At 41.9% G+C, this 20,452-nt stretch overlaps 1 protein-coding gene across 1 annotated transcript in view; it reads left to right on the top strand.

Moving 5' to 3' along the window:
* phactr3b (phosphatase and actin regulator 3b) overlaps nt 1-20,452 on the top strand; it is a 70,008-nt gene that overhangs the window by 19,619 nt on the left and 29,937 nt on the right. The window contains exons 2-6 of the mRNA XM_085353747.1: nt 18,116-18,274; nt 18,406-18,480; nt 18,620-18,760; nt 19,697-19,927; nt 20,001-20,208. Of these exons, the coding sequence (XP_085209873.1) occupies nt 18,116-18,274; nt 18,406-18,480; nt 18,620-18,760; nt 19,697-19,927; nt 20,001-20,208 (814 nt within the window). The remainder of the gene's footprint in view (nt 1-18,115; nt 18,275-18,405; nt 18,481-18,619; nt 18,761-19,696; nt 19,928-20,000; nt 20,209-20,452) is intronic.

The following is a 20,452-nucleotide window of genomic DNA, read 5'->3' as shown; positions in this document are numbered from 1 at the left end:
GCCATGAGAGGACAAAACACTGTTATGCAGAATGCTGTAGCTAGGTCATTAAAAAAACTGAAGTCACCAGTCCAAAATAATATAAAGGAAGTGATCAATTTGGCGGTTCGGTTTGGTTCGATACTTTGGTGTCACGGCTCGATATTTTTTCGATACAAAGAAAATGTTCATGCCTTTTTAATTTGTCATTTATTAAAATTATAAATATATATTTTAACTCAAAAGTACAGTTTTTAAATGTAATGTTGCTGAAACAACAAAATAATAAAAAAAATCTATCTGATCGAGAAATCACTCATCTTTGGAAAAGAGTTTATTACAGAGAAATGGCTCTTTCTAAAATAAAAGCTATACTATATGCTTCTTCTGGGCTATATTCTCAGCAGCACATTAAACATATCAGGTCCCCATAAGGAGAATCCTGTGCTAACACTGTCTAAATGACTCGGGTAAAGTTTGTAGCATGCATGCTTGTTGTTTTTGTCTGCTTCCACTTGTCTTTGCACTAGAATGATGTCAGCGTAAATGTGCAGTCATATTCATTTTGTTCCCACTAGTGCTGTCAGCGTTAATCTCGTTAAAATGACGTAAACGCCATAACGCGGCAAATCTCCGTTAACAAGTTACCGCGGATCGCCCCGTGCATGGGGCTGGACAGCGTCAACACGTTAACGAGCTAACTGCGCTAACACACTAGTTCCCACCCATGTAATTGAGCATTGCGTGGCACATCCGACATACTGTTTTACTTTAGTCCATGACGCGCTTACCTTCAGGGTCATACGTCACATGAAGACCAAAATAGTTCCAAAGGCCAGATCTGAATGAGGGTGGGGGAGGTTCAGTTTGCCATGTTGCAACGAGCTTAGCTTCTGTCTCGCTAGCTTGTGCTGCGCTCAGTGGATCTGCGCTCGACAGTGCAGCCTAGGCGGAGTAGTCGAACGCAGATCCACTGAGTGCTCAACACAGACAGCATCGTCAGAAGAAAAGTTGATAAAATAAATGAAAAATTTTGTATTGTTCGATACATATGCGTACCGAACCGAAAGCACTGTATCGAACGGTTCAATATCGATACGAGTATCGTTGCACCCCTAATAAATATAGATATATATCTATATATATATAGATATGTATGTGTATATGTGTGTGTATATGTATATATATATATATATATATATATATATATATATATATATATATATATATGTGTATATATGTATATATATATATATATATATATGTGTGTATGTGTATATGTATGTGTGTATATATATATGTGTATGTGTATATGTGTGTGTATATATATGAATAAATAAACATCAAGGTCTTGGTGAGTAGGGCTGGGCCATATCATACCGTTCATGGTAATATCGGTATAATGTTGGGCAACGATAAGAAAATGAAATATCGCGATAGAATATGGGTAAAATGCGCATGCACGGTAGCTTTGTTTTCATACGCACATGGCGGAAAAAGCATGACAGAGAATGAGAAGGGCTAAAGCGGATCGTTGAATGAAACGGGTGAACCAGAATTGGTTTGTAAAAATGCTGCAACTTCAGTGGTGTGGAACTGGTTTAGCTTTCGTCCGTCATATACACAACAAAGCACTATTTTTGGTAGCGCATGCTAGCGGGCCGTCGTTATTACCGTGTTGTTTGGAAAATACGGCACACTTAAAATCAATCCTTTGATTTTTCTGAAAATCGAGAGTGCCCCTTATAATCCCGTGTGCCTTATGTATGAATTCTGGTTGTTTACTGACCTTGAAACGATTTTATGTGGTACACGGCGCTCGAAAATCTGTCAAATGTTTTAGTACGACTTTGCTAAGCTACAAACCCGCACCGCTTGATGGATTGTCGGAGCATTACGGCTATCGTAGGCAGGCGCCTCGCGGAGTGATACGTACTGTGCTTCAACATAATATTACCGTATTGTGTGTGTATAACCTCTTTTTAAGTTTTGTGGATATTATACATGGTTATGCTGAGGATATGTCGGACAATTTCCACTGGAAATGCCTTTTGGTTAAACTGTCAGCAAGGAATTTGCATTTGCACTGTTACATTTTTATATAACTTTAATGCACATAAAAAACAGCTGCTTGTTTAAGTGAAAATACATTGATGGTTTTTTTGCACTAATAAAGTTGTGGAGTTGTAAAGTATTTTGTCTAGTGTCAATTATATCGTCAGTTATATCGTTATCGCAAATTTTCAAATGTATATCGTGATAAATATTTTTGGTCATATCGCCCTGCTCTAGTGGTGAGTACCCGTGCATATTTGAAAAGCACTTTATAAAGCGCTTTAGAAGAGTCAGTTGGGTCTGAAGGCTACAAGTTCAAATTTTAAAAAGAGGTGTATAGTATTCCCGAGTACTTCAAGTCATTTTAGCATAACACAGCGGGGTTAAACTGTTAGGGGCTATAAAATGTGTACGTTGCATAATGGGTGATGTAAGCACTTGGGTTTGTCAACGGAAACAAATAAGAAATACGAAAAGGTCTCTGGTTCTGGTTTTGAGCAACAACCTTGCGGCCTGAAAATTTAAGCCAATGGGAGAAGTTCCAAAATCTGCAGTTCCTTGTGTGGCGACTTGAGTCAGTCTTCACAGACACAATTTAAGAGCACAAATAAACACGTTTAGAGTCTGTACAAGGAGCAGTTTTGGGCTCTATAACTATTTACCATTATATATATTTTTGTTTATAGCTCACATGTTTAGCTTTTGTTTGGGCTCAGGCTTAAGGTTCAAGGTAGCCAGCAGCTGTCTCCTCAATTTTATCCCCAGACCTGGCCCTGTGCTGTTAAGTGAGTGGACCAGTTCTTCCCGTAATGTGCTGTATGTATTGCTGATACGCTGCATCGCATTCAAAAATCAAAACACTGAGTTTTTTTTGTTTATATTAGTTACAAAATATCAAAATTAGGCATTACAAACATAAAATAAGCAATATGAGTAAATAAAAGAAGTGCTACTGGAGCCCCTCAAACACCACAATCACTTCATGGTTTGAAATGATTGCAAAACAATAGAGAAATCGAAATATTATGCTTAAAATATCAGTTCAGGCACTTGGGAAGGTTTAGAAAAAAATACATCAATGTATATTGTTAATGTCTTCAAAATAAAATCCTCTGATTACTTTTTCAAACCTATCTAAAGTGCCTGGACTTGGATTTCTTGTGCAGTTTTTGGAGCATAGTGTTTTACAAAATATGCAATGTGGACTTAAACAGTAAAAGGTAATCAGCTTAAATTCTCAGAAATGTGAATTATGCTCTCCGTACTATCACCACGTACAAAGTACTTAGGGCCTATTTGATAACGAATGGAAAGGAAGGACTGCAGAGCTGGTGATAATTCTATGTTTTGTCCTCACAATTTGCTGTTTTTAAACTTCAGGGCAGAAACATAATTTCCTAATCAGAGTGGTTAAGGTTAAAAAGCTTTAGCAAACTGACACAGTGGACTGGTAAGGCTTCTGACTTTGAAACTGAAACCCGAGAAACTTCCCGAGCAATTTGACTTCCCGAGCTGTCTGGCATAAGGATGTAATTAACATCAAAGCAATAACATGTGATGATGTGCTAATTCTTTTTCAGGGCAGGTTTTTCCCCTCTCATAGAAAAGATGAATATAAATAGGCTGATAGTCTTTGTCTCTTTGTCTCCGAGTACACACTTGATTGAACGGCAGCACAAACACGACTGGTATGGATGTACCATCCCCTCCCCGCTGCATGCACACACACGCTACTGTCTCCCCTCCCCCCAGCTACAAAACAAAATCTCTACAAAAACAAGGATGTCTCCCGTACACTGGGACTTTAACATGCTTCTCTGGTGCGTTTGAGTCCTCGACAGTATCTGCAAAATTAAAAACAGAGTGGCGGTGAAGCCGTGCCCAGAGAGATGAATGGCTTGTGGCTTGTATTTATTGCTCTGCATGCTGCCCACAGTAAGCTTAATGTTTTCACACCAAACAGAGCTTCACTTTTGTGCCTTACTGTGATCTCTCTGCCTCTGATCTGCACTGCAATGGAGCAACCCTGGCTTTACTGCATGTTTGTAGTAATAGTTTATGCATCTCGTGTCTTAACGTGAGCTTACCGTTTGCTATATGTGTAACGGAGACAGAGATGTACCCTGCGACTGGGCCAGACATGCTGGGGGAAGCGATTCGAGTTAAGCTGTCAGCCATTTACACATAATGTATCTTTTATGAATGTTTCATGTGCTGACCTAATTCCTTTCAGAGCCGAGTAAAAGCAATATGTTGCACATGAGAAGACACCAGAGCATCCAGCTGATCCTTTTGACATCCTCGGCCCACGACGAGGGGATAGGAAGGGTCGGCCAAATGGAAACAGAGCTGCGATGTGAAAGTCGAGAATAGAGGCTGTAGACCGCCCCGGCAGAGTTATTTTCAGCCATTTGTTTCTACAAAATCTACACTGCATCCCACAGAGATGGGGAATAAAACAGACACACAAGCAGATACTGTACTTTGCTCTCCGCCTTACGTGTAATTAAACCGCGCGCTTAAGCCTAGAGTTAAGAGACTGATCACTCTGACAGACTTGAATGTTTCAGCAGTGTTAAACAAGGACGAGGATCAGGAAGAGGAGGGGGAGGAGGGGGTGCTGCAGCTGCAGAAATCAGTGTGGGTGCTGTTGCTGAACTCCATCTAGAATTAAGTAAAATCAAACTGCTGTTCCAATGTGACGAGAGCTAACCCAAAGAAATTCATGCAGGGAAAAAGTGTGGCTGCTCAGAGTCGTCTCAAAACACAGATGTGTCACGTTATGTGATTACAGTGACAAACCTGTTTGATTTCATGAGCTTGCCAGACTACCGCGAGAGCAATTAGTCGCATCACTGATGGACGCGATACCGGAGGCTGTCTTCACAAGTAAATGAGCAAATTCAGTTTGTGTTTACGTTCACCTAACTGGAAGCAGACATCACATTTATGATCCTTGTAGTAAGAAATGCGAAGGCCTTGTAGGGAGCATGTCAGGTTTGATAGAAGGGTCTTTTGGTTTCATCAATCTTTTCAATGATTGTTGTGCCAGGAGGCACTGAGGACCACAACAAAACTTTCAGCTGTACAACTGAGGAAGCTTCCGACGGTAGTCCGTTAGATGTTCAGGTTTGTTTAGGATCATTGTTCTGATGTAGTGGCCTCTCTTTTCTAACAGTACAATAGTAAAAAACCCTTACTGGAAGGATGTGAGGTTTGATACCTGCGATCGTGGCTCAAGAGTTGGGAGTTCACCTTGTAATCGGAAGGTTGCTGGTTCGAGCCCCGGCTCGGAAAGTCTCGGTCATTGTGTCCTTGGGCAAGACACTTCACCTGCCGCCTACTGGTGTTGGCCAGAAGGGCCGATGGCGTGATATGGCAGCCTCGCTTCTGTCAGTCTGCAGCTGTGGCTACAACTGTAGCTTGCCTCCACCAGTGTGTGAATGGGTGGATGACTGGATGTGTAAAGCGCTTTGGGGTCCCTAAGGGGGGACTAGTAAAAGTGCTATACAAATAAGCTCTTTTGTCTTACCCTTGTATGCAGAAGCTCGGGCTGCTGTGAAAGGCTTCGTAAGATGAACTGATCTCCAAAAGGTGTATAATACAGGCATTTTCATTCTAAACAAGCCAAAATGACACTAATATTGTCTTTTAAAAACATGCAGGTTTACTGAACTGGCCAAAATAGTGTGTGACCCCGATGGTATAACATGTAAGTAAATCTTGATGCTTCTAATTTTAAAATCTACTTTACACTTATACAGACAGGCTTGTGGATCTAATGTAGTCCTGTTTTAAGTATTTGTGCATGCTTTACAGTTTATTGAATGGGGAAAGGGGGCCCACTGATATTGCTAATTAGAGGCCACGGATATCTGTGCTGCACCACTGCTTTTGTGCTCCAGCCTTATTAAACTTTAATCACAGCAGAGGCAGATGAAACATAGTAATAAAAGTGGTCACCTAATGTTAATTGTTTGGTTGCATAACAATATTAAGCAATAATTGAAGACGGCACTGATTAATGGCCTCCTGCCATAGAGCTCTCTAACGGGAAAATGTGTTGATCAGACAAAAAAAAAACCCAAGACCAGTTTTGAAGACATCAGCTAGTGTTCTGGGAAGACGATTAAACCAATAAATTAAAATAAAATGTAAAAAATCGATAAAGTACGCTCTTGCTCTGCCCAGGCAGCATCCTGGCCTCCTCCCAACCTTGAAACCTCTCCTTCAGAGGAATCCCAGAGACTGTTTTGTTTGCAGCTCACACACTCTACGCACTCAAGACTGTGTCTTCCCCACTGCTACAGTCCCCCCATCTGTCACTGTGACACTGCACTGGCTCCAAGGCTACGCAGGCTGTGGTTGTACCTGATGAATGATTAAGCAGATTTAAAGGGGGCCAGGGCAGAAGTGGAGTAGCAGCAGCAGAGGCCTTTAGGAGCACTTACCTTTTAAATGTGGCTGCACTGCCACGGTGCAAAGCCTGCTTTGGAGTGAAATGCCACAGAGTCAGTCTCCTACGGCCTGTGGAGCTGCTTCCAGCCTGGCATGGTTTGCCTCGTGAATCGCTGCCTTAATGTAGAGTTTGTAAGCAGTTCATGTATCATTTGTGTCTTTGTGAGCACATATTTGAATGATACGCAGCTTTAAAAAAAATAATAAAAAAAAGTGTAGTTAAATGTGTAGTTTAAATAGAAATGAGAAATCTGAATACGAATATCAGACTAATTTGATTATTCAACATTACTTTTCGTTAACCCTCATGTGCCTTCTGATTCGGTTACTTTGTGGCTTATCTCTGATGCTCAGAAGCTCTCACTCCAAAGAGAATGTGACCATGCTGCTGCTGAGGCTTGCAATCAATTTTAAAGTGCTTTGGTGCAAATTGCTCCACAAATGGACAGTCCATAACTGCAGGTTTGAGCATTTATACTGCTGATGTACAGCACGTTTCTCCATCTCCCTCATCCCCCCTGTGACTGCACCACAGTTAAATTCACTCTACAGATACACACAAACATAAAAAAGTGCATACATCTACACGTCGCTGCCAGTGATCATTTACAGTCATCAACAGTAAAAATGCAAAAGTGCCCTAATGATGTGACATCTTATGTTATGCAGTTTTACATCATCTGCAGCAGCAGATTGATCGTGCAAAGGAACGTCAACACGTGTTGGTGCTATGTCTTTATCATGATATGACGGCAGTGTCATTGCAGAGCTGAGCATAAATTTAACTGAACAGTAAAATGACACCATTAAATAAATGCAGAATTATTAGAAATATTTGCTCCTCCTGTTTGTGAACAGACAACTGACACAGGCTCACTTTGGCACTGAGGGAAAGTTTAAATATCATAAACGAGTTAAAATTGACACTGAACTTTACAATGGAGCAGTTTGCATACATGCGACTCGTGCTTGTCTCACTCTTATTGCAAATTGTGTTACCTAATTAGCAAATTCATCTTCGTGATATCCCAGTGTGAAACTTCCTTCAAGACCTGTGGTTTGAAATGAATGAACAAAGTAATTATAGCTGTTTTTCCTTTGGGCATCTCCAGTTCAGGGCCCATGGTACAGATATTTTAAGGCGGATATTAACTCTCTTGTCTATTCCTAGATGGGTAGACCCACTGCTGACCTTGTAGTCACACAATTTAAATTGCTTAATTTAGTTTATCTGAAGTGATTCATTAAAAATCATTACAGTTGAAATCAGAAACACAGCAGCCGTGTTTAGCCCCCTTTCCTTTCACCAGAATTAATTCAACTGTGTTGATATTGGATTTAATGTTGCTTTAACTGCCAGTGATAGCTGCTCTGCAGCCGTGTTACTAGCAGTTTGTTGAAACCTCTGGGAGGTGCACAGCGATTACAGCAGAGGTATCGCTCATAACTATGATTTGGGAAAGAGGGCTGGTGTTTATGAATCCTGGAGAAGCAGACATACAAATGACTTTGTTTCCACTGAAGGGCGGTTACGATCAGGCTTTCTATCATCATAAAACAGGAAGTTTATGCATATGCCCATGCAAAGTAGGTTTTAATGTGCTCTATGTTGCCTGTTTGAGCCTCTACTACAAAGTACACACTGCATTTCTTTGCATTCTCTTCTTTGTGTAGGTCTGACTTCCCCTTTTCATTTTTTTTTTTTCATTTTTTTTTTTTTTTTCCCGCCTGTCCCATTTGGTTCTTTAGCCATCAGAATTGTTGTCTGAAGACCAACAAGGATACCCAATGGATTTACTTTGCCAAATGGATTATCGTGGCATTGCCGTATTGGTCCATTTGGTCGATCTTTGTTTTTATTATTTATTATATTTTATTTTCAGATGTTACAGACGGGACAGACATGAGTGAGAGATAGGAAAGGGAGAAAGAAAGAGGAAGGAAAGGAAAAACAGAAGGGGAGAGGGACAGTGAGAAAGGGGGGGGAGAAAAAAAATCTCCTGGATCACCTGTTGAGAGAAGAATAGAAAACAAGCAAAAAAAGACAAAAAAAAAGAAAAGAAACAAAGCAACATACTAAACACAACACCATCGCATTAATCTAGCTAAGTGTAAACAGCAGTAAATACTAAATATTCAATGTTGTTGTGCAGCACGCAGGACAGATGTGCTTCGAAGTAGCAGCCAAGAAAGGTGTAATTTGGGTCTACGAGCAGTGAACACCCGTGTGCATACCTGTGTGGATCAGCGCACTTGTATTCCAAAGGTTTCTCCATGTAACGATCTGCTAGGGAGTGTGGGGGGGCCACAGCCCCGTCCTCCAGGGTGTGAAGCAGGTATGGAGGAGATCAAAACTCCAGACATCCAGAGGCCCCCAGAACACAAGAGACCATGGAAGACCAACAGAGGGGCAGCCGCGCCACTGTTCCAGTAAGAGCTGAGGAGAGTCCCAGATGAGGGCTCACTCAGCAGCCGCGGAGCAGAAGCCAGGGGGAGTTGCAGTGACGTGCCCGTGAGCTCCGCCGGCCGCCAGCTGTGCCTGAGTGACCGAGCCCCAGGCCGAGAGGCCGGGGGCACCCCACCCCCGAAGGGGCCCGAGCGAGCCCCAGGCTCCAGGCCCCGATAAGCGGCCGCCAAGGAGTGAGCTGGTGTGTACCTGGGCGCCCACCCCCAGACACAAAGAACCACCAACGCACCGACACCTGAGGGAGTCCACCACCGGCAGGGGAAGTGGTGGTATGTGGAGATAGGCCTGTTTGAGCCTCTACTACAAAGTACACACTGCATTTCTTTGCATTCTCTTCTTTGTGTAGGTCTGACTTCCCCTTTTCAACTAAAGTACTAACACAACCCTGACAGATGTGCAATTCTGAAAATAATAGTACTTTATACAACATATAGAGCCTATTAAATTAAAATGAACTATTGGTAATTCTATCAAAAATATGACTCTGATTATGTCATCACCTCACACGGCTGCATGGGCCCCTGAATATAATAACAAGCTGTAGACTCCAAAAATACAAAGCATTAGTGCGACGTCTTGCAGTATAATCAACAATATATAACTGCACACAAGATGTACAGTAATATATTAAAGTCCTTCTAGAGGAAATTCTGTCACCTGACACCCATCTTGAAAAATACCTACATGCACTTAAATGGTTATGTTGAAGCATATCTTCATGAAACTGAGATAAAGACAACATATAGAATCATAAGTCAAATCTGATGACTTTCCCTTAAAACAAGATTATAAGAAATCTTTCTGCACCACAGATTTAAATTCAGTGTTCTCCCAGTGCTGTGTTTCTCTTTATGTCTCTGGCTTTAAAATTGGACAGTTTGTATCTATAAATGTACAAAGGTGCAATTTCCTATTAAAATGTCCCCGTGCACGATATCAGAGCCCACACTGACACTCCACAGTGGGAAGCAGCCATCACTGAAACTATTAATGACACGTCGTGACTTTTTCCAGCTGTGACAACAAGCGATTTGTTTAATATGAATGCTAAAAATTGTCTTTAGTAATAATAATAATAATAATAATCTTTAGCTGTAACTACTGAAGCAGTGCCTTTAATATTTCTACATGTGCGCTTACATAATGGGGTATAGTCTTGTTTTTTCATCTTCAAGTTAGCCAGCTTGAGGTCATGTGTCAGTTCCTTATTAACTGGTCAAAATGTGCTCGCGCAACCTTTTGGCCATATTAAATGAAGCCTTGTAAATATTGAATGAGACGCTATTCGGTGAGTACCCTACATCCTTGTTTATATTCTTCGCTGACTGCTAGTGTGTCCCTAAGGAGATATCCAGCCACGGACTTTCATCATCTCTGATGTAACTCGGCTCTTCCTGCTGTTAATGTATGAGGGGCCCTCTGAAGGATCGATGAGAAATCACAAAAGACTTTATTTACACATAAGTGATGTTGTTTGATAAATTATTAAATCATCTGTGTTTCAAGCAGACTTTACGGAAGTCGAGGAAACGTATCTTTAAGAATAGATCTAACAAGAAAGGTTGCCTATTTAAAAATATGCACAGGAAAAATTGAAAGTGGTAACCCTGTGTTCTTGCAGTGGCAGCTGTACTGTCTGAACAAGAGGCTTGCAGTTACTAGTGTGGACATATTTATCTCTTTATCACCAGTCATTTTTCCTGTGGTATAAATATCTGTCCTCAAGTAGGTGCCTGATCTTTTTATATTTACTTGCTATTGTCTGTTTGACTAAAGGACAAACTTGTGAACCGGTGATTTTCTTTCCTCTAGCCCAAACACCAGGCTGACTTTGAGGGCTTTGAGTGACGTCACTTAACTTTTTCGACACATGTTCACATTAGGTTGAACTTTGGTGACTTCTTGACTCTTTGTCTAGCATCATTGTGGCCATTTAACAAATTGTGTAATTTATGACCATTAAGCATTAAAGCACCTCTTTAAACTTAACTGAGCACTTAAACATTTGGTGATGGGAATTTTTACTATTTTTATACATCATATAGACTTTGTGGTTAATGAAACTGAGATATTAGCTTTCATGATAATCATAATGGTTAGCTGAAACAAAGCACCAACCTCAAGAGCTGAAAAATCAAACAAATATGAAAGTGATTTTAAAAGATTGCAGTTCCTCAAATGGCCCCTTGAGGCTGCTTCCAATGGTGAGTCAGTCCACAAAAACGCGCCCATTTTAATTCTTTTATCAAGCATTTTTGCAGCATTGTACAAGATAGTTTGGGCGTCTGTGGTTACTTAAACATAAGTGTCCCCTTATAATGATAAACAAGTTTTAAAAGGGGGAAAAAACTCATTTACATGGATACTGGTGAGGTTCAAAGTTAGGGGTGTGGTTGTTTGGCTTGACAGGTTGGTTTACCCAGACAGCTGTTGCCCATTACGGTCTGCTAGGCCTCAATTATTACACCTCACCTCTTTTTGGAGTATTTTAATGGGTTTAAGAGTATTGCTTGCTCTTTGGTTCCAAGAACACCCCGTCTAAGAGGTTTGTGCTTCATTTTTGGTGAATTAAATTCTAAAATGTTATCAGTCTGTTAATTAGCAGAGGTGTATTCTTTGGATCCCTACATGAAAGATAGGAGTAGCTACTGTGACATCCCATTTTGAAGCCTTGAAATGAGTGTTTCCAGTCTTTGTTTTGAAACAGTAAAGGTTTAAGGCAGGGGTGTCCTGCAGGTTTTAGATGTGTCCTTGATCCAACGCAGCTGATTTAAATGGTTAAATTACCACCTCAACATGTCTTGAAGTTCTCCAGAGACCTGGTAATGAACTAATCATTTTATTCAGGTGTGTTGACCCAGGGTGAGATCTAAAATCTGCAGGACACCGGCCCTCGAGGCCTGGAGTTAGACACCCCTGGTTTAAGGCATTTCCATTGGCTTCTTTTTATTGTGAGAAAGACTCAGAAGTTCATGTTAGTGTCTAAGTTGTGGATGCAGCTTGCTCAGCACTTCAGCTTCTGGTCTACTAAAAAAGACACTAAGCTGCTCTGCTGCTATAGAGTCCAACACCAATAAGTGATGTCATGGTGGCTTTGTCCATCTTTTATATGCAGTCTTTATATGTGGTCTTTATCTACAGGGGTGATCGTGGCTCAAGAGTTGTGAGTTCGCCTTGTAATCGGAAGGTTGCCGGTTTGAGCCCGGCTTGGACAGTCTCGGTTGTTGTGTCCTTGGGCAAGACACTTCACCTGTTGCCTACTGGTGGTGGTCAGAGGGCCCAGTGGTGCCAGTGTCCGGCAGCCTCGCCTCTGTCAGTGCGCCCCAGGGTGGCTGTGGCTACAATGTAGCTGCCATCACCAGTGTGTGAATGGGTGGATGACTGGATATGTAAAGCGCTTTGGGGTCCTTAGGGACTAGTAAAGCGCTATATAAATACAGGCCATTTACCATTTACAGTCCGTTTTCAATTCATTTTTAAATCCCCAAGAGCAAATTTAAACCCATACAATTTAATCCCATTCATTTAAAGCAAGTGTAATCTAGGTGTTTTTAACATTATATCCTCCTGAGAGCCAGCCTATTCCTTTATGTCCTCTCTAATGGACATTTGTTTTTGGTCTATATCTTTTGACTTATTTGAGCTAGTCCAAATGACCTTAATAGAGAACATCCTGGACTTTCCATTGATATCTCATGTATTTGGGCGGGTTATTAAAGGCTATTTTAGGATACAAAAAAAAACATGTACAAAAAGCATTAAAATCCCTTTACATTAATTATTATATATAGTAATGCATATATGACGTATATTATACATTAAACCCTGTTAATGTTAAACCTGTAGTCGCGGCTAAGCAGCTGTTAGCAGCGTGTATGTTTGCTACTGTACTACATGCACAGTACAGTGTGTCAGAGTGTATTGGTGTATTTGCCCTCCTCCTCCCGGCGGAGGGGCGGGATCCATATGATTGCACATCAACACTCACGGCTAGCTGCAGACGCAACTCGGTCGCTCACACTTTCTCCACTTTCAGCTCACTCCCGGCGTTCCCGTCGCTGTTTAAACAACGTTTCCGCAACTTTTAGGAAGAGGAAATTTGAACATAAAGTATTTTTTAAATTATTATCATTGTGTGGTAATTCAAGAAAGAAAAAGAAGAGGAAGAGAAACCATCAGTCTCTGGTTCAGCCGCTCCGCTCTTTGGGAAGATATGATGTGAGCACCGAAGCTGCAGGAGGACTGGATAACCGCGCATCCTTTAAGTAAGTGCTTCACGCCTCACCGGCACGGATTTATGGCTCGTGGAGATTAATAACCCCTAACATAGTGCTGCTCTTTTACCTTTTTTTGCGCGGGGGTCATACGCTGCTTGCCTACCGTGGATATCATTTTCCTCTGATAATCTTATTGTGACCCGTAGCGTTCAGCAGCTAGCCTGTACCTAATATTGTTGTTCTTTCACTGCTATGACTCTACAGATGAACGACTCTTTGGGGACTTTAGGTGTAACATTACTGGAAACGACCTCTCCCTGCTGACTGACTGTTTTTATGTTATCTGCAGCACTAAACTCATGACAGATCATTTGTAGTGTAAGTGATGAGGCTGTTGTAACATTTCCAGGAGCTCTGTGTTTCCCATCCTCAGCAGCCTCATTATGTGCACAGCTTTTCTCTAGGTTACTGTGCACACACTACAGAATCTGACTTTCACCACTTGTTTTTTTTCCCCTTTGCTCCAAAACCCTCCACCAAACAAGTGTCCTGCATTTGCAGAAAGCCATGCTGACGCCCTTACCACTTCAATAAATATTTTAGCATTAGTTGTACAAATGAAACATGCAGCATCTCCCTGACTTACATTATGCACACTTGCACGCTGAGACGCGATTGGCTGCAGCTCAGCATCTCTCCGTGTGGCAACAAGCCTTCCCCATCCACCCAGCAACTCCCTATTCCTCATGCTGTGGTGAGTCTCTCTGCCTCTGAGGGCCCTTTCTGCAGCATCCGACGTGGTAACCATGGCAACGGAGCCTGACCCTGGGCATGCTTACTACAGGCTTGACCTGGATTTCTCTCTACATGCCAGGCAGGGGCGCATGACTTGGGCAACTGACCCGCTTCTCACATTGATTGGCTGTCGAGCAGTGAGATCAGAGGCGACGATACGCTGCTTGTTCAACGAATCAATGAACTCACTTGTGATTGGCTTTGTGTCACTGGGTGTCTGAGTAATGTGTTTGTAATGTTAACACATTTGGTAATGCTGTTCTGGGAGACGAGACGGGTGCTTTGCCAGTTTTTCTAGGATGAAGACTGGCTTTTCTTTCTTTTCTTTTTTTTTTTTTTTGAATTAATCTAATGTGCCAGTAGGTTTAATCGTTTTGGATTGTGCACTAATGCTTGGGGAAAAAAAGACATCTGAAGATGATTTCTAATCCGTGTAAGTTAAGATGATCTCTGGCTTCTTGTTGCTTGGTTTTGGAGGATTTGAGCTTAATAATGAATTATTTTTAATTACATATTTAAAAATTTTCTAAAATTAATTTTTGTTTAGCACTTTTGCGTCACATGCCTGGTTTCATATCCACCACCTGGCTGGTTTCTGTGTGGAGTTTGCACGTTCTTCCTGTGTTTGCGTGGGTTCTCTCTGGGTACTCCGGCTTCCTCCCAGAGTACAGAGACATGCAGTTAGTGGGGTTAGGTTAATGGGTGATTCTAAATGCTAAATTCCCCTTGCTGCAAATTTTGAGTGTAAATGCTTGTTTGTCTCTCTGTGTAAACCCTGTGACAGGGGCAGCCTGTCACCCCGGCAACCCTGAATTGGATAAGTGGAAGAGAGAGAAATTAATTTATTACGAAATTCTGTCCTTATTTTTTTTACTTTTAACTATTTACTTCTCTTCATTCCAGGGAAACAAAGCAATCTTTGTCAAAAATGACTGTGTTAAAGGTACTTTTTGTAAAAAACTTCTATAAACTACAGTTAAAACTTTGACCACAAGATGGCAGTGTTTTAAATGAAAATGTTAGTGTAGTTGCCTGCTGCGCCAGAATTAAATGCACAGTACTGTGCAAAAGTCGTGAGCCACCCCTCATTTGATCATATTTTGGTAGGAAATGGGACATAGGTGCATTGATTTATTGAAATATGCAAATACAAAAAATAAGAAAAAAACTGAGTTTATTCATTTCTAACAAGCTTGAAAGTCAATATTTGGTACGAGCACCTTTATTCTTCAACACAGCTTGAAGTCTCTTGTGCATCTTTCTTATCCTTTCTTCAAGTTGTCTTAAGGAACAGTTCTCCAGGCTTCTTGAAGGACATTAAACGCTCTTCTTTGGACACGATCTCACGCTGCTTCAGTAATGTTGAGCGAACCATGACTGAGCTTCCACCATGTTTTAGAGACAGGAGGCACTCACAGTTGTACCCCTCTCCTCATTTCCATAGTGGTTATTGATTTAACCACAATTTTCAAATTTGGATTCATCACTTCATGAGACCTGTTGTCACTAACTTTCAGGTCTTGTGTAATTTGGCACACCTCGGTTTCATCCCATGAACTTGGTGCCTTTTTTCTACTTGAACGATTCACGATTCACAGTGTTAAGTAGCAAGGACTGGACTGAAAATGAGTGAAGAATCAGCCAATTTCTAAAGAACTTTAGCAACATTGTTCCGTTGGATGTGGAAGATATGTTCCTGATATGCACCTGTTTGGCAGATACAGTTTTTCCTGCTTTTTAAATTGAGTTTTTTTTTTTTACTATTTATTCCCTCTTTGTTCCAGGGAAACACAGAATTCCTGATAAGCAAAGTGACCACACAGTGTTTAATATCTAGCTAGCACAAAACTGCAGATAAATATCGGCTACATATAACTGTATTAAAATGTCAGTGTGTTTGCTCATGCTGATGTCACTGGGACCGGCTGCAGATATTCAGTCGATATTTCTGCACATCCTTAGTTTCAAATATCAGCTGATTTTTGACCTTTTTTGTGTTACATTTGCTTGCCTTGCCTCCACACAGACACACACCCGCCCACCTGTGGAATTTCCCTGTATAAATAGCGGCACATTCAATATCTTCCTCTTACTGTGTAATTCGAGTGTATATGTAATTCATTTCTGGAGGGATAAGTGAGCAGATGTTGTGGATTTAGTCGCCTTTGACAGAAAATGGAAGTGTTCATAGATCCGTCGCTGCGCAGCCCACGGCTCAGCTGTAAGATCCCCGAGGTGTCAGCTTGTTGTCGGAGCCAGACTGTGTAGGAGTGCCTATTTCTGTCCTCTCTCTCTCTCTCTCTGTGTGTCTCTCTGCCACTCGGTGCATCATGACTGAAGTCAGCACGGTCAGCCTCTTTGCTTCTCTGCCTGTCAATGTGAACCCTCGTATGCAGCTTAGCGTGCAGACTTAAGAGCACTCGAAGGAGTCAGAGTACCTGCTAAGAGGGAGAGCCATTGATTGAGTTTGTCTGTGGCAAGAGATCAAAGCTTCAGTGCAAAATTAGTCTATATGCAAAATGTGAATCTGCAGCTGTTTAGATTGTTGCTCTGAAGCAGTGAAATATTTTTAATTTTTGCTTTGCAGATGTAAAGATTTCCTTGCCCTGCTTGCCCTCAGTGAAGACTAGAAGCCACTAATACAAGTGATTAGTCATCACGCAGCGATGATATTATATTGGTCATTTTTAAAAAGTAATATAATATAATAACTCTGATATTCCTCATTAATTGTGAGTGGTGTTAATTCAAAGTGGACATATTTAGGAACCGCAGGAACAGAGAAACCACATCGGCTCATAAGGATTCCTTCCAAACACAAGTTTGTCCAGGATTTACAGTCCTGTGATTTTTCTCCAGGCTTTCTGAAGCTCTTTCAAAGTTTTTCTCTTTATCACTCATTTTCAATCCAGCCCTCGTAACTGTCCAATATCAGAGGATTTTCTTTTTGTTTGTTGAGCCACTTAACTCTGGTGGGCAGTTAATACAAATAAATAATAAATAAATGAAAATACTGACAATAAATGAGTTTAAATGGACTGGTCTTACTTTTCTTGACAGAGTACATAATTGCAAACTTGAGCATCTTCACTGATAACTTTAGCATATTGGATAAAATAAAAATGACAAAGCTGAACTTTGGGGAGATCATCTGCAGCTGAAGGTAATGTTATTGCAATACTCAGCTTATTGCGATTTTTAACATTTTGCAATAACATCGTATCGTGAGTGAAATTCTGTGATAATATCGTATACCACTGGTAGACATACATCTTTATAGTGTGTTATGAAGGTTTCTTGTTTTTAACAGTGTCAGCTTGAGCTCTGGGAAATCTTGGTCAGCATCTAAACTATTTTAAACTATTTTCTGGTCTTTTATTGAGGGGAAAAAGGAAATAATATGCAGTGTTTCCTTGCAGTCTTGCATTAATGGAGTAATTATTCAACCACTGACAGAACATGAATTGTAAAAACTTGAATCACCTCTTTTCAAAAGCAGGCCTTCCAACACACGCTCATCAGTATCCAAAAATAAAAACAAACGCCGGACTAAAAGAGACAACGAAAATAAACAGTGGGGGCTCGGAGGCGGGCAGGAGGTTCTAAAGGGCTGTCAGTAGCTGCATGCAGGATTTGTACGACTCTGTCACTAATGCACGATGTTTCGCACGCTGATGTTTACTTCACTGAGAGAAGAGTGCAGGCTGAAATGGTGTAAAATCAGTGTGGAGTCAGGCTGCAGATGTCTGCTCTGATGACCTAAGGAGAGGCATTCGAGCTGAAGCTGATTTTATTTATTCCCTGCGTGTGTTTCAAGACGTCGTTTAAAAGCCTTCCATTGTGTGCGTGTTTTGGGGCCGGCGAGGTCTGGCTGCCGTCGAACCATGTGAGTCACACGGCAACAATGCGATTCTCTGTCCTCTCCCCTCAGCACCGCTTCTCCTCAGAAATGAGGCTGGAATCAATAAGGTGTTTGCAGCCAGTGACCCACATTTACTGCTCTCAGATGATGAGAGGTTATCGGTAAACGAGGGATTCAAGAAATTCCTCCAGTCCTCACTGTGCTCGTGACGGATGTCGTGAACGCCTGGGTGGATTTTGTTTTCTCAGCCCGTGTTAAAGGCAGCTGTGTTCTGTATTGCAGATGTGATGGACCAGCAGAGGGCTCTGCATTCAGGTTGCCTGGTCTCAGGGGTCCGTACGCCTCCCGTTCGCCGCAACAGCAAGCTGGCCAGTCTGGGACGCATCTTCAAGCCCTGGAAGTGGAGGAAAAAGAAAAACGAGAAGCTGAAGCCCACAGGAGGTGAGTGTGACGCCGTGCACTTCCACGGGTGGCGTTAAACGCTGAAAGCCATAACATGCAAATAGTCCCACGCGCTCTCATTTCCTTATGCAGTCTGAGGACCGGTTTGATTAATGTTTGTGTTCGTGTAGCGGTGGAGAAGAAGGCAGCTGTACGGCAGAAGAGAGATGACCTCGTCAGGAGGAACCCCGGGGAGACCGAGACAGGTGCAGAACCACAGATGAACACACGTTAGCGCACTAGCACACATATGACTCCAGGCTTTGCACGGTTCACTTGCTCAGCCGCATGAGGCCTAAACTGCCACGCAGACTCATTCCTGTCGCCTCTGTGTGCTATGTGCAGAGTCAGATCTTGCTTGTGGGGGTAACAGTGAGGACCTGGACACCCCCCCTCACTCTGACGGTGAGGACAGAGACGAGGAGCCGGTGGCACCGCTGGCCAACACTAATGAAGACCTGGGCAGTGATTTAGAAAGCTCAACAGGTACAGCGATGTAGGCTCAGGCTTTGTGTTCACCTTGTTGCTAGCACTATTTTCTTTTTATACATATCCTGTAACTGCCTCACAAAAATGCTGCTTTATTGCATCAGTTGTGCAAAACTGCTAAACATATTTGTCACATCTCTAAGAAACTTTAGGAAAACTGTTTTTAGCATCTTTTAGCTCATTGTTTTGATTTTATAGCTCATCTGTTTTTTACTGGATAGTCTCACATATGTAAATTCATCACAGCAAACAACAGACCCACACCACGCTGGGGGACACAGGGAAGCATTTATCGTGTAAAGATGGGAATTTCCCAAAACAGTTGGTTTATAACAAATATAAAAAATACTGGAGAGTAAATAAAGGTCACGACTTGACCAAAAGTATGGCTCTTAGCGCTTAGCTAATACTGGCCCCGCCAGTATCTCAGCCAGCTATATTTGCCATTATTTTGGTATATATATTAAAATTAAATAGAAATTCAAAAGAAAGGAAGAGATGAAAAACATTTCAAATATGTTATAAAAGTTTCTGCAACTTCCTTGTTGACATGTGTTCACAAAACAAAGAAAACAACCACCTGATGCGAGTCAGAGTATAAACAAATAATCCATGACTTGTTGTAACAGTGCAACAATTATTTTAAGGGCTCATAAATAACAACACACAACAAATGTCAGAAATCTGTTTGTGTTTCACGTGTCTGAAAGAAAATGTAAAAACATCCGCCAATGTTTAAATCGCCAAATATGGATACAGACTCTTCCTTACTTTAGTTTCTATTTTCATCACCTGATTTAAAATAAGTGATATTGATTATAAAATGGGTTTTCCGAGTGCAGTTGCGCTATGTCTCTGATTGTCCACTAGGTGGAGCCAAAGGCTTCAGAAACTCACTAAACCTTTCGGCTTACCTTCGCTGTGTGCTTTCAGTACAAGATGTGACTGAAGTGGCAAAGACAGCAGGTGATCAGAGTCAGAGTGAAGATGGAGAAGATGAAAGCACCTCAATCAGTGACCCCAGCGAAGAGCAGATGCAGGGCAAAGCCGAGGGTATCGAGGGGAAGCAGGAGGCGGCGGCGACCAAGCCTCAGAGACGAGCCAGCACCCCTCCTCCACCCAGCCTGCCTGTCAAACTGCTCACCAGGCTGGGCAGCTTAGAAGGTGCGTCCAGCAGGACTCACACTGATGTAAAACCAGCGTTCGGTATCTGACTCGATGTGTTTCGCTTCTCCAGGTGCTCCTCCAGTGCCGGTGAAGAAGTCCCCTGCCACCTTACCCAGGAACTTCACTCTGCCCAAAGACCCTCATGGCTCTCTGTTGAGAGGCAGGATCTCCACACCCACCGGGTCCCCTCACCTCGGGGCGCTGCACCCACAGCTGCCCCCCAGCTGCATCATTGAGGAGCTGCACCGCGCCCTGGCTACCAAACACAGACAGGACAGGTCAGGCTTGATGTGCAGCATTTCCACCACGTCTCTGTTTGTGTAGTTGCCAAAGAACACAAACAGCATTTTGGTCAGTGAATGGATTTGCATTAGTCCTGTTAGACAGAAACTCCCACGACAAAAATGTAACCAATGTGGAGCCAAAAAAAAAGACCACAGGCGTCGTGTAAAAAGAGGAAGTATTTCTAAATATATTTCATGTATGGATTTTAAAGACCTGTTTTAAATGATGACCCCTTCA

Source organism: Diplotaxodon limnothrissa, linkage group LG5 (genome assembly GCF_057381915.1).
Source record: "Diplotaxodon limnothrissa isolate DT_005_m linkage group LG5, D_limnothrissa_male_GT1.1, whole genome shotgun sequence".
In the NCBI taxonomy this organism is placed as follows: Eukaryota; Metazoa; Chordata; class Actinopteri; order Cichliformes; family Cichlidae; genus Diplotaxodon; species Diplotaxodon limnothrissa.
This window is presented reverse-complemented; position numbering and strand designations above follow the sequence as displayed.